The 14,061-nt window shown below is 40.7% G+C and overlaps 1 protein-coding gene across 1 annotated transcript in view; it reads left to right on the forward strand.

The window, feature by feature from the left end:
• T265_14687 (hypothetical protein) overlaps positions 1-14,057 on the forward strand; it is a gene marked incomplete at both ends in the record, with an annotated part of 16,152 nt that extends 2,095 nt beyond the window's left edge. Inside the window, 6 exons of the mRNA XM_009174789.1 lie at positions 3,723-3,881; positions 5,121-5,279; positions 8,164-8,262; positions 8,508-8,600; positions 13,608-13,715; positions 13,882-14,057. Of these exons, the coding sequence (XP_009173053.1) occupies positions 3,723-3,881; positions 5,121-5,279; positions 8,164-8,262; positions 8,508-8,600; positions 13,608-13,715; positions 13,882-14,055 (792 nt within the window). The remainder of the gene's footprint in view (positions 1-3,722; positions 3,882-5,120; positions 5,280-8,163; positions 8,263-8,507; positions 8,601-13,607; positions 13,716-13,881) is intronic.
• Positions 14,058-14,061: the final 4 nt, after the last annotated feature.

Here is a 14,061-nt window from a genome sequence, read left to right on the forward strand (position 1 = left end):
AGTTAAATACGCTACCCTACCACAAAACAAGGTTAATTGACGTAGGTACAATATGAGCCTTCCCGTGGTCCCAAAGTCCGCCTGTTTTAACTTGCCATGCGGAGTTTAGTCTTCATCTGAGCTGTTTAACTGGTTATTCTCAGGTTAATCATCAATATAGAGAGCCTCAATTACAATAACGTAGCAAACTTTAATTAGTAAACGCATACATAAAGTACTGAGTTGCAACGGCCCACAGTCAACCCACCTGTAGAAGAACGCAATATAAAAGGAGTAGAAACAACTCCCATATTCATATACACTAGTGAAATGCAGTCAGATTTCCCAATTGGATGAAGCCAACCGGGATTACTGATATCTTAAGATTTTTTCACACTTTGGCTGTCTATTTTAGTTTATCTTACAGAATAGTTGGTAAGTGGCCTTAAATTATACACCCGAACACGCTCAACTAGGATTTACTCGTAATAAATTTTTATAAGACAGGTCATAACTGTGTGGTGTCGCCGGGCTTGAAGAAGCGTCCGTGAAAAAAATGATCAATTCTGCGTTTTCGAGTATGATTCTAGATTGCGACAGCTGGATAGCATATGGAAGGCAAATGTACCCTCAGGAAGTACGTAAAAAATCCTGAGGCCCTATTTTTTCAACGATGCTGTAAAATCCGTGTTGATAATCGTCAACAGTCTCACAGTATCTCACGACGTCTTATTGACCGAGCTAAATGTGTTTCATCCCAACTCTGAGAAACAGGAACTTTTCATTCCTTGTAACTTGATGGTCTAAGAACCTGGGATAGTCAGCTTGATTACCAAATACACAAACGAGCCTTCACAACATTTTGAAGTCGGAGACCAGAAAAGTAGGTCAATCACCGTTGATCTCATGTCCCTCATCGTGAAGTGGAGTGCAATAAGTTGCCATGTTGATAATGCGCAGCCATGTGCGACTGTACACTGGTTCCTTTTGTAAGAATAAGTTTTCTTGTTTAAAAAAAGGTAACCAAATGAAGGAATGGACCGTCTTCTGGTAAATTTGTCGCAATCTGACAAATGTTTGGGTGAAAACTGGCTAGACATTCCCAAATGTTTGTGAACTCTGTTCACCTTTAGTCTTTTCATGTAAACTTAAGGATTTCAATGTCTTACTTCNAACAAGCCAGAAGCTTGCCAGTATTGTATATTTTTGGATAGGACCCACTTCTGAGACCTAGCCAGAGTGGATTTTTCTGAGGTGACATACATAAGGGATGGTTAACAAAATTTCTGGTTTTATCTGACAGCTGGATGATGCTTACGTAAGACATTTTGTTTTACATCTATTATTATGTCTTTGTTTTTCACACTATCCCTTCCTTACCTGATTCCTTAAGAAAGACATTCCTCAAACGGTGGAGTTAAATACGCTACCCTACCACAAAACAAGGTTAATTGACGTAGGTACAATATGAGCCTTCCCGTGGTCCCAAAGTCCGCCTGTTTTAACTTGCCATGCGGAGTTTAGTCTTCATCTGAGCTGTTTAACTGGTTATTCTCAGGTTAATCATCAATATAGAGAGCCTCAATTACAATAACGTAGCAAACTTTAATTAGTAAACGCATACATAAAGTACTGAGTTGCAACGGCCCACAGCCAACCCACCTGTAGAAGAACGCAATATAAAAGGAGTAGAAACAACTCCCATATTCATATACACTAGTGAAATGCAGTCNATAGATAGATAGATAGATAGATAGATAGATAGGTAGATCACTAGACTGAGATTACTTGATAGAGGATTACCTTGGAATGGTTGCGTTTGATCCATCATCATTTGGTCGCCTTCATGTGCAGTGAGCTTGAAAGTCTCCTTGTGCTACTTGATGTAGCCGATTTTTTTATAGATACTTTAGAGCGGTTGTTGATACCTGGGAAATTCACTAACACTTTCGTTCATTTGGATAACTACTCTGCGTCTAAATCTCTGTTACTCAGTTGTTTGATTTTTTAGGCAGTGTCCGGTATAAAATTTTCGGAATTGGTGTGATAAGTGCTTGTAGACTTTCTTGTGTATGCGAATGGCACCGTGACATGGATATGATGTCCACTGTATATGGATCTAAGTTGCTGAGAAATTCTACCAGCTGACAATTAAGCAGTGCGGCTAGGACCGAGTGGTGATCATGTTCACGTCAGATTTTGCCTTTAGGTTTCTATAAACGGAGCCAGGTTCTTTGGTTCTTTACCAAGGCAAATCATAGTACATTTATAGGAAATAGTAATCACAGTGAATTGTCTGATGCAGATGGAAAAAAGTTATACCTAAACAGGACGTGGGTAAACAAAACTCTCTGACTACTGAACACCATTTCCCGATATATATATAGAATACACGTGTTCTTTGTATGTAAACATTAGCCAAAAAGTTTCTTTTCTTTTGATTTCTGGTGGTTGATACTTCTGGAAATTTCATCCAACAGATTGGCCCCGAAACAGTACATTTTCAGGAAAGAACATCTTTTATCAATCCCTTCAGAAGTAACTGGGTTTGAACCCTCAGTCTGTGTAGTGAAACCAGGGTGTAAAGTCTGTTCATTAGTATAGCTTAATCCGTTATACTGACGAAATATGCCACGCATAGGTTTGATGAAAATTTTCCAGAAGCTCAGGAGCCTCGGGACTCATCGGTTGTGCACAGTCCCCGAATCTCCGCTAACTTGAAGTTCCACTTGGACAGCAGATTGTACATACTTGAAGATACTTCGACGTATCGTACCAACTGAATCACGAAGTGGTATTTGTGCAGCACATTTAGTTGAGAAATACCATAAACCAGATTTCCCCGAGATTTAATTGAGTCTCCGCGGTTAACGTAGTTTGCAAATGGTTGTATGCGCTTTGGAGCACCGAACTTTCTGCGTGATATTTGTCCGTATTTCTTCTAGAGATCTAAATCGAATGGCGCTCACACGCTGCAACGGAGAGCCTATTGATGGGGTGAAGTAGGCACTAAGTACAGTACAGATCTGTGGCAAACGAGGCGAACTTTTCTACAACTAATTCTCTGAGTGAAACTGGTGAAGCGTCACAACCATTCAAAATAGACTTGTGTGGCGCAGTTCCATCAAGGCACAGAAAGTTCCACGAGGATTTGTCAGACAGCTTGGGACGATGCAGGCCTAACCACCAGGCCTAACGCATCACCTTAAAATGTATCCATCGTCTTTTTCCGAACTAGGAATACAAAATACCATCCGTACGCCTGATCGATTCAGTTAAATGATCCGTATAAGCCGTAAATTCTAGGTATTTGGACGTGCTTGACATCAGGATACAAATAATGCGGCTAGGTGAGTTGAACGCGACATCTTTGTAATCCTTCTGGATGGTTCCATTTTATTTTTTTAAAAAAAAGCTCCAAGAGATAAATCAGAACTCTCTTCCTTTTTGAGCCGTCTGTCTGAAGAGGAGCACAACCTGACTACAAATGATCGATTCTTCTCCTTACAGAAGGTTCCCTTTGTAACTCAGTTTGCAAAGGCGAATGAAAAAAACTGATGATACTTGCAAAATAGTGAATGAAATCTCGTCATTTTCATGTGCGAAATTGCAAGTTGATGGGAAATCATTCTGGAAACGTCTGAGTCACCAGTAACGCAGTTTTATATGGTGTCTCATCAGTGTTTTTTGTGCATATTTTTTCCACCCGAATCGGTATCAGATACATTTTGGCCACTTTTCAGATGTCGTTGCATTTACTGAATTGGATCTTGGAACCGGAGAATAGCAATGAAGTGCTTGTGGCTAAATCCACAGACGAACCCAGCCAGGAGTGTACCGAAGCCTTGGTCAACGGCGAAAGTCAGAAGAATGAATTGAAAATGATCTACATTACGTACAACGTAAGCTGTTTTGCACTCGGATTATTGTTCTTTGAACTAACAGAACATCTTTTATCAATCCCTTCAGAAGTAACTGGGTTTGAACCCTCAGTCTGTCTAGTAAAACCAGGGTGGAAAGTCTGTTCATTATTATAGCTGAATCCATTATATGCATAGGTTTGGTGAGAAGTTTTCAGAAGCTCAGGAGCCTCGGGGCTCATCGGTTATGCACACTCCCCTAATTTCCGCTAACCTGAAGTTCCATTTGGACACCAAATTGTACGCGATTTATCATACCCACTGAATCGAGAAGTAGCATCTGTGCAGCACGTTTAGTTGAGAAATACAATAAACCACAGATTCCACCGAGATTTACTTGAGTCTCCGCGGTTGACGTAGTTTACAAATGGTTGTATGCGCTTTGGAGCACCGAACGTTCTACGTGATATTTATCCGTATTTCTTTTAGAGATCTAAATCGAATGGCGCTTACACGCTGTAACAGAGAGCCTATGGTTGGAGTGAAGTAGGTACTATGTACAGTACAGATCTGTGGCAAACGAGGCAATCTGTTCTACAACTAATTCTCTGAGTGAAACTGGAGAAGCGTCACAACCATTCAAAACAGACTTGTGTGGCGCAGTTCCATCAAGGCACAGAACGTTCCATGAGGATTTTCCGGACAGCTGGGGACGATGCAGGCCTAATGCACCACATTAAACTTTATCCATCGCTTTTTTCCGAACTAGGAATATAAAATACCATCTGTATACCTGATTGTTTCAGTCAGGTGATCCGTAGAAGTCGTAAATTCTAGGTATTTTGGACGTGCCGAACATCAGGATACAAATAATGCGCCTAGATGGGTTGAATGTGGCATCTTTGAATTCCTTCTGGATGTTTCCATTTTCTTAAAAAAAAGCTCCAATAGATAAATCAGAATTTTCTTCTTTTTTTGAGCCGTCTATCTGAAGACGAGTACAACCTGACTACAAATGATCCATTCTTCCTCTTACAGAACGTTCTCTTTGTAACTCGGTTTGCAAAGACGAATGAAAAAATGGATGATACTTGCAAAATAGTGAAGGAAATCTCATCATTTTCATGTGCAAAATTGCGAGTTGATGGGAAATCATTCTGGAAATGTCTAAGTCACCAGTAACGCAGTTTTATATGGTGTCTCATCGGTGTTTTTTGTGCAGTTTTTTGTGATATTTCTTCCACCCGAATCGGTATCAGATACATTTTGGCCACTTTTCAGATGTCGTTGCATTTACTGAATTGGATCTTGGAACCGGAGAATAGCAATGAAGTGCTGGTGGCTAAATCCACAGACGAACCCAGCCAGGAGTGTACCGAAGCCTTGGTCAACGGCGAAAGTCAGAAGAATGAATTGAAGATGATCTACATTACGTACAACGTAAGCTGTTTTGCACTCGGATTATTGTTCTTTGAACTAACAAGTAGATGCAGAAAAAAGCGTTTTTAAGTGGGAAATCGGAGGTGGGCCATTTGATTCCACTGTATTTTTTGAACAGTTCCCGTATCGTGACACAGTCATCCTGGTCTATTCATACCTTATTAGGAAAGCACTGGATTAGATTGCTGCTGGCATTATCGATCCTCAACAGTGCACACTCTCGGCGACGAAGTGTGAATATGGACACCTCTGTTGCTGGTTGACGGCCTGGAAACGAATCTTCGGAAGATCACGACTACTCTCAGCTGATCGAACGTAATTCTCTCCATTAAGTATCATAACTCTCCCCTGAAACTATGTGTATGCTAGAAGCCAGATGTAAGATCCAGATTCATCAGAAATTTTGCAGTCGAAAAAGCTTAGTTTATGAAAGCACAGTTTCCGGGTTTGTATTTGAGTAAAGGTTCTCCAATGGTTACGTCTTTTATGAAGGCCGTCTAATGATCGAATATTATCCACACTAAATCGAAGCCTTCATTTGATCCACCTCGATTTCCATCATCGTTTTTAGCTCTGTTACTTAAAAAAGAACAGGAAAGAACCGCGTTAAGTTAACTAAGCAGACACAAGAAGACAGAGCACGAATAAGCATATCCATATGGGACCAATAAACATCGGGATGGCAGGATCAAATAGATTTTAAGCAACCACATTAGCTTTATGATGTGTTTCCTACTGAAGTAAAACACAAATGAGAGGAATATGCACCCTACAACGAACTGGCAAGGTCTTCCGGAAGGGTACCGGAAGGTTCTTGAGCCCGGAGAACAAGCCAAAAGCTTGCCAGTATTGTATATTTCTGGATAGGACAGGACCCACTTCTGAGACCTAGCCAGAGTGGATTTTTCTGAGGTGACATACATAAGGGATGGTTAACAAAATTTCTGGTTTTATCTGACAGCTGGATGATGCTTACGTAAGACATTTTGTTTTACAAAACATCTTTTGTTTTTTTATTTTTCACATTGTCCCTTCCTTATCTGATTCCTTAAGAAAGACATTCCTCAAACGGTGGAGTTAAATACTCTACCCTTCCTCAAAACAAGGTTAATTGATGTAGGCACTATATGAGCCTTCCCGTGGTCCCAAAGTCCGCCTGTTTTAACTTGCCATGCGGAGTTTAGTCTTCATCTGAGCCGTCTAACTGGTTATTCTCAGGTTTATCATCAACGTAGAGAGCCTCAATTACACTAACGTAGCAAACTTTTTATATAGCAAACGCATACTTAAAGTACTGAGTTGCAACGGCCCACAGCCAACCCACCTGTAGAAGAACGCAATATAAAAGGAGTAGGAACAACTTCCATATTCACATACACTAGTGAAATGCAGTCGGATTTCCCAATTGGATGAAGCCAATCTGGATTACTGATATCTTAAGATTTTTTTACACTTTGGCCGTCTATTTTAGCTTATCTTACAGAATAGTTGGTAAGTGGCCTTAAATTATACACCCGAACACGCTCAACTAGGATTTACTCGTAATAAATTTTTATAAGACAGGTCATAACTGTGTGGTGTCGCCGGGCTTGAAGAAGCGTCCGTGAAAAAAATGATCAATTCTGCGTTTTCGAGTATGATTCTAGATTGCGACAGCTGGATAGCATATGGAAGGCAAATGTACCCTCAGGAAGTACGTAAAAAATCCTGAGGCCCTATTTTTTCAACGATGCTGTAAAATCCGTGTTGATAATCGTCAACAGTCTCACAGTATCTCACGACGTCTTATTGACCGAGCTAAATGTGTTTCATCCCAACTCTGAGAAACAGGAACTTTTCATTCCTTGTAACTTGATGGTCTAAGAACCTGGGATAGTCAGCTTGATTACCAAATACACAAACGAGCCTTCACAACATTTTGAAGTTGGAGACCAGAAAAGTAGGTCAATCACCGTTGATCTCATGTCCCTCATCGTGAAGTGGAGTGCAATAAGTTGCCATGTTGATAATGCGCAGCCATGTGCGACTGTACACTGGTTCCTTTTGTAAGAATAAGTTTTCTTGTTTAAAAAAGGTAACAAAATGAAGGAATGGACCGTCTTCTGGTAAATTTGTCGCAATCTGACAAATGTTTGGGTGAAAACTGGCTAGACATTCCCAAATGTTTGTGAACTCTGTTCACCTTTAGTCTTTTCATGTAAACTTAAGGATTTCAATGTCTTACTTCCTTCCATTCCAAATCTGAAACGTTCAATTAATAATCAGCAACTGGGATGACGACTTACGCATAAAACTTCTGAAACCTGTCAAGTGTCCACTTACACAGAATACTCCATAATCTGATCAAATTTATCTTACGCTTGACGCCCAAATAACGATGAGGTAAACAACCAACAGGAATCGTTGAAAAGGAAATTTGGTCTTGGGAAGCTTGGCGAAAATACTAATGACAAAAGATCGTTTCTCCAATTGCTAATGTACAAATGGAATACTGAAAAACATGCGTTTGCGTCGTTCTGGTTTGTAAGTCGCTCAAAGTGCGCACAAATTCGTCTATTACGAGGTGATAATTCTGGTGTGTCTGGTGTGCGTCGGTGAGTAGCAGCCACGTGCTCACTTCGCATGCTCGAAATTCGGAGATCGCGCCTCACCAAGGATATGTATGAGAGTAGTAGGACTGAATGGAGTAGTAACAGTAGTTCATCGTTTCTCGTTTTTGGTGTGAAGTCAGCAGAATAATCATACTAGGACAGAGAGAGGCTTGCTCAGACAAGAGTGAGTGGGTACAAGTACAGAGTTTCCACAACACCAACAAATCCATTCGCTTGGAACTTTTTCAAAAAGATCGTAGATGGTACCAAACTCTCATGCAATTCTATTGTAGCTGTTGCTGGAACACATCAAAACGCTTGCAACTCTACCCGGTATAGAGGCAGAACGAATAGGCGGAAATCCAGTTGTCACAACAGCCCCACCCAGTCAAGTAAGTGAAATAAAATCGCTGAAAACCATACCCCACTTTGGTCTAGTGTAGCTACCTCAGTGGCAGTGAAAACCACTCGTAATAGGTTAATCAGTGTGGAAAAGCAATTAATGTACAGTGCTGCCCTATTAGTCGCGATAGGAGAGGAAGTTAGATGTTCCAAAGTGTCATCGGTACTTGGAAACCTGTAACACCTCAACTCCATTATCACTAATTTTCGAGTTCTTTTTATTTTCAATGTATAGATTCTGAACACCATTCCAGCTAGCTGGCAGTTGATCATGCAGCTGAACACATGCCTTCGGAAACAAATCTCCTTGTGTATGAGGCACGCTAGGGTAAGTCCTTCTAGACACCGCAAAAAATTAACCGTATAGCAAAAGAATACGAGTGCAATCCTTTTTTCTCAGTACTCTTTACTTGTTGGATAGATTTGCAAGACTGGTGGGCTGTAGTCCCCAGCTGAGAGATTTTCAGGCAGCTGCTGGGTTGATAAGCAATCCTACTTTGCTTTGCTCCAAGTGGCAAATTTCTTATAATCTATAAGGGAAAGCCGTGTCAAACATTGGGAGAATTTTGCAGACTGAAGAATTAATTTGCAACTTCCTACACTGCCAGTACATGAACAGCATTAAGCCGGTGTAAGCTGAGGTTTAACATACTGCTCAGGATGTAGACATAGGTTTAGAAACGTCAACCAGCCCCTTACGAGATAAAACGGCGCGTAAGTTGAACACGTGACGGACAACAAGTGAGGGGTCGCTAATCAAACGTCACTTTCCTCGAAGAGCGACTTGACAACGGCCGGTACCATAGACATTCGTGGAAAACATCACGTCCCAAACTTTCAAATGTCAGGTTAAAACGAGAAGAATAGCACAGAATCGTAGTGTAGTACTTTTGAACATTTTACCAATCAGTATGAAGGTGAGACCGGCTTCCCGACTGTATGACGTTTTTTTACCAAAAATGAAAAGCAATAGGACGTGAATTCTGGCTTAAACTACTACCTCGTGAAGGGTTACAGATTTTGTTGGTCGGTCAGGAAGTCTAGACATAACCTACGCAGTTTATTTCCTACTCGAAACTCGGTATTCTTCCAACGGGTACCAGGTTTTGTGACGAATGAAGCAAGATTAATTAGCTGGAATTGGAGGAACTGTTTGAAGACTGGAGGTCACAGACGAAGGATCTGGAGCAGGCACATCATATGAAGCCGGAACAACTTAAGCCGACTTTCGTTACAGTTCACTCTCAATTTCAGTCACAAAAGCGTCGAATAACCGTTCACTTGGTAAGCAACACAGAGGTGATCTACGATAACTGAGCTCAAATCGTGCGATCTTGCTTATGAAAACATACAAAGATTCAGGTGGAGTTATTGTGAGCAAATCATAATAATTACACAGAGTGACGGAGAACTTCACTGATACCTGGAAGTTCAAAGTGCTAGTCAAGGTCAAAGGCAAAGCTAGGAGAGTTGGACAACAAAATCAAAAGCGATAAGGGATCGGAAAATCATTACAAAAACAGTTCGAAACATCCAAAGGATGTGTAGTCTTTCTAAGGTACAAAAACACGGGCATCCGTGAGATCGATTTTTGGGCTCACCAGATAGCTGAGCTCTTGGAAGTGATTAAACCCAAAGTGGCACAAAACACCCCACTTAATGTTTTGCAGCTTATCGATGGAACCAAATAGTTTAAAGTTACGAACAAAACAGTGTTCTGTGAAGATATGTGCATGTTGTTTACAAATGCATTATTGACTAAGAGCGCTACTAACCTGTGACCATTTTCACACCAAAAACAGCCCTTTTCGTTTCCACAAGGACTCTGAAGAAACTATCACCATGTTCTACGGTGGATATTCAATTAATGTTCGAACGATAACTATACCGGCGAACCGATGGTGTGGTTCACAACTTGATCCCATGCTGGTTTATGGCCAGGCTAAAGCGTGAGGTTTGAGCATGCTTTGTTTACTGTCATCATACTGGTGGCTTTTTATTGCTCCACCGCTTTACCTTGAAACTACTAAGAGCATCAACCATCCAGGTATCCGATTTACGTACTTTAACTGCAAGTATGTCCGTATCAAGTCTGGTGATCGGATTCAACAGACACGTTATTCTAACCATGAGACAACTTCCCAAGCAAGAACGAGATGCCCTGCAGTTTTCTTTAACGAATGGCAAAGCAGGAATACTTGCTAGCTCAGTCTTATGACGTTTGGTTGCCCTAGATCGCATTGCCTTTTGTATCATTTACCGAGTGTCTTTCCATCAACCCAAAAGCTTCAAAAGCACTAAACTTCATGAGAAGCAGAAGCACGTTCCGTCCGCCTTTGAAATCCCGACTTGTGTTGGTAAAAGTAAATTATTTGCAGCTTACTATTGCACTGCCCTTGTAGACCATCCAGGACCAATTGCGTCACGAAAAGTTTGGTCATTGACCATCAACCGGTCCAGTTAGTATTTACAGTCATCCAATGAGTAGTTTTCCTCTCAAAAACTGGTTAACTTCCATGAACCTATCTCTACATCTTATATTGTCATACACTAGACAATGATTTCACACAACTTCGCTTGCTTTGTTTTGTTGCTTTTTACTTATTGTTGATATAAGGATTCGCAAGAGGATAGCACGAGGTGTGTTTAACCATGTCATCGTTTCTTACAAAGTAAATCTGTATAGCTCAAGAAGAAAGTGTACTACGAAATGTGTTCTCGATTTTTGGGCTCACCAGATAGCTGAGCTCTTGGAAGTGATTAAACCCAAAGTGGCACAAAACACCCCACTTAATGTTTTGCAGCTTATCGATGGAACCAAATAGTTTAAAGTTACGAACAAAACAGTGTTCTGTGAAGATATGTGCATGTTGTTTACAAATGCATTATTGACTAAGAGCGCTACTAACCTGTGACCATTTTCACACCAAAAACAGCCCTTTTCGTTTCCACAAGGACTCTGAAGAAACTATCACCATGTTCTACGGTGGATATTCAATTAATGTTCGAACGATAACTATACCGGCGAACCGATGGTGTGGTTCACAACTTGATCCCATGCTGGTTTATGGCCAGGCTAAAGCGTGAGGTTTGAGCATGCTTTGTTTACTGTCATCATACTGGTGGCTTTTTATTGCTCCACCGCTTTACCTTGAAACTACTAAGAGTATCAACCATCCAGGTATCCGATTTACGTACTTTAACTGCAAGTATGTCCGTATCAAGTCTGGTGATCGGATTCAACAGACACGTTATTCTAACCATGAGACAACTCACCAAGCAAGAACGAGATGCCCTGCAGTTTTCTTTAACGAATGGCAAAGCAGGAATACTTGCTAGCTCAGTCTTATGACGTTTGGTTGCCCTAGATCGCATTGCCTTTTGTATCATTTACCGAGTGTCTTTCCATCAACCCAAAAGCTTCAAAAGCACTAAACTTCATGAGAAGCAGAAGCACGTTCCGTCCGCCTTTGAAATCCCGACTTGTGTTGGTAAAAGCAAATTATTTGTAGCTTACTATTGCACTGCCCTTGTAGACCATCCAGGACCAATTGCGTCACGAAAAGTTTGGTCATTGACCATCAACCGGTCCAGTTAGTATTTACAGTCATCCAATGAGTAGTTTTCCTCTCAAAAACTGGTTAACTTCCATGAACCTATCTCTACATCTTATATTGTCATACACTAGACAATGATTTCACACAACTTCGCTTGCTTTGTTTTGTTGCTTTTTACATATTGTTGATATAAGGATTCGCAAGAGGATAGCACGAGGTGTGTTTAACCATGTCATCGTTTCTTACAAAGTAAATCTGTATAGCTCAAGAAGAAAGTGTACTACGAAATGTGTTCAAGTCGAAAGGGTATTCTTACTGCAGTTAATTGTCCTAAACCACATAGGCTCTCATGATAAAAGGGTGGTTAAGAGGCTTTTATGTTCTGTCCTGTCACCAATATTTTCTTGAAATGCTGTTTTCATCCTCCAAGAAAGCTTTTGCAGTAAGATTTCAAGGTAATATTTACCAGTCATCTACCTTCTCTCGACGAGGTTCGGGGGTTTGTTCTAGCTATTCGTCACTGAGTTGTTCCTTGGTGTGACAGCGGTTAAAAGGATGCGCAGATGAGAGTTCGATAAAATTGAAAACACATAAAAACCAATAGGAAGTATTATTTTAATTAAAATTATATGGTTTGCTCGTAGCCACCAGTAGGTCGTTACATCAATAAGTATAAATGTAGGAGCCACGAAGTACACCTCCAATTGGTTGCCTGCATTGTTTCTTAGTGTCCACTCAATAAATCAATGGAATCAAGTCGTCATACACACAAATGAGTCCACTAAACCTAGGGCCCTTTCTCTGATCACTAGATGTGTATAGCACAGTAGAGACTGGAGTTCAGTTAGTATTTCTCTGTATGGTTCGGGAAAATTGAGTTATTCTCAATCTGGACCCAAATTATTGTTTCTGATTCATGGGAATTCTGGCTTAGGATTTCTTTATTGTGGTTAAATTATGAAGACTTTTATCTGTCAGACATTCGGAATGTTGTCATCTTCGAGCATTTGCTAACAGGACTGATGAATAGCACTCGAATAGCACAAGAATATTATTTTTGTTAGTGAATTTTTAATTTGACAGTTTACTTGCAAATACTTTTAAGGCGTGTCACATAGTTCCTGTTGTCATCTTCGAGCATTTGCAAACAGGACTGATGAATATCAATCGAATAGTACAAGAATATTATTTTTGTTACTGATTTTTTAATTTGACAGTTTACTTGCAAATAATTTTAAGGCGTATCACATAGTTCGCTACATCTTACGTTCTCTGCCCAATGGGATCAGTTGGATGAACTGTCGTCGTCCCATTTTGTCACGACAGAGTCATCACTTCTCTCATCATTCACTTCCATTTTCAGAAAATCGCCGCACTTCCCAGTGCCCAGTATTTTCGTGAAGTCAAATAGGTGGCATGTGTGGTATTTGGGAAGAATATATTTTTTTATTCCTCAGCGCTTCGGTTGCCTTACTTCATCAACGTTCCTGACGAAGGTTGTCCAAGTTGACCAAAACGTTGATCAATAAAAACTCCAAACTGATGCACCAATTAGTCGGATGCAAACAATACTCGAACCCAACCACGACTTTATGGCCTTCCAAAAATTCATAAACCAGATGTCCCGGTGAGACCGATAGTAGACGGAATAGGATCCCAGATTCTCGGTCGGTATTTTAAAACCCCTCACTGGGGAATCTAGTACTTATATTAGGAATTCATATGACTTGGCCAACAAAGAAGTGGGACATTGTTGAACCAGATGACATCCTTGTAAGTTTCGATGTCAATCTGTTGTATACAAATGTGCTAAAAGAAAACTTTTAGAAATAGCTAAGCGACTGCCACTAGCAGACACCGTCCTTTCGGAACGGAAACAGCTCACGGTGGATGAAATGCATGACTGAATCCTACCCACTTCTTTTTCGACTCCGTGCATTACACTCACGAACATCTCCTAGTAATGAGATCTCCAATATCCCCGGTTTTGGCAAATATATTTGTGGAAGAATTTGAACAGAAAGCTATGGCGGATCCCCATACCGATCCAAGGTATTCTGGCGCTATGCGGATGATACTTTCGTTGTGATGAAGCGAGGCATGGTCAGTGAGTTTCACAGCTACCTGAATTATACGAGTCCACACATCAAATTTAGTGTTGAGATAGGCTCAACCTCGGATACACTAGCATTCTTAGAACATATGACCATGAGCTCTGGGGAAAACTAAGGA

Source organism: Opisthorchis viverrini, assembly GCF_000715545.1.
Source record: "Opisthorchis viverrini unplaced genomic scaffold opera_v5_242, whole genome shotgun sequence".
NCBI classification, from domain to species: Eukaryota; Metazoa; Platyhelminthes; class Trematoda; order Opisthorchiida; family Opisthorchiidae; genus Opisthorchis; species Opisthorchis viverrini.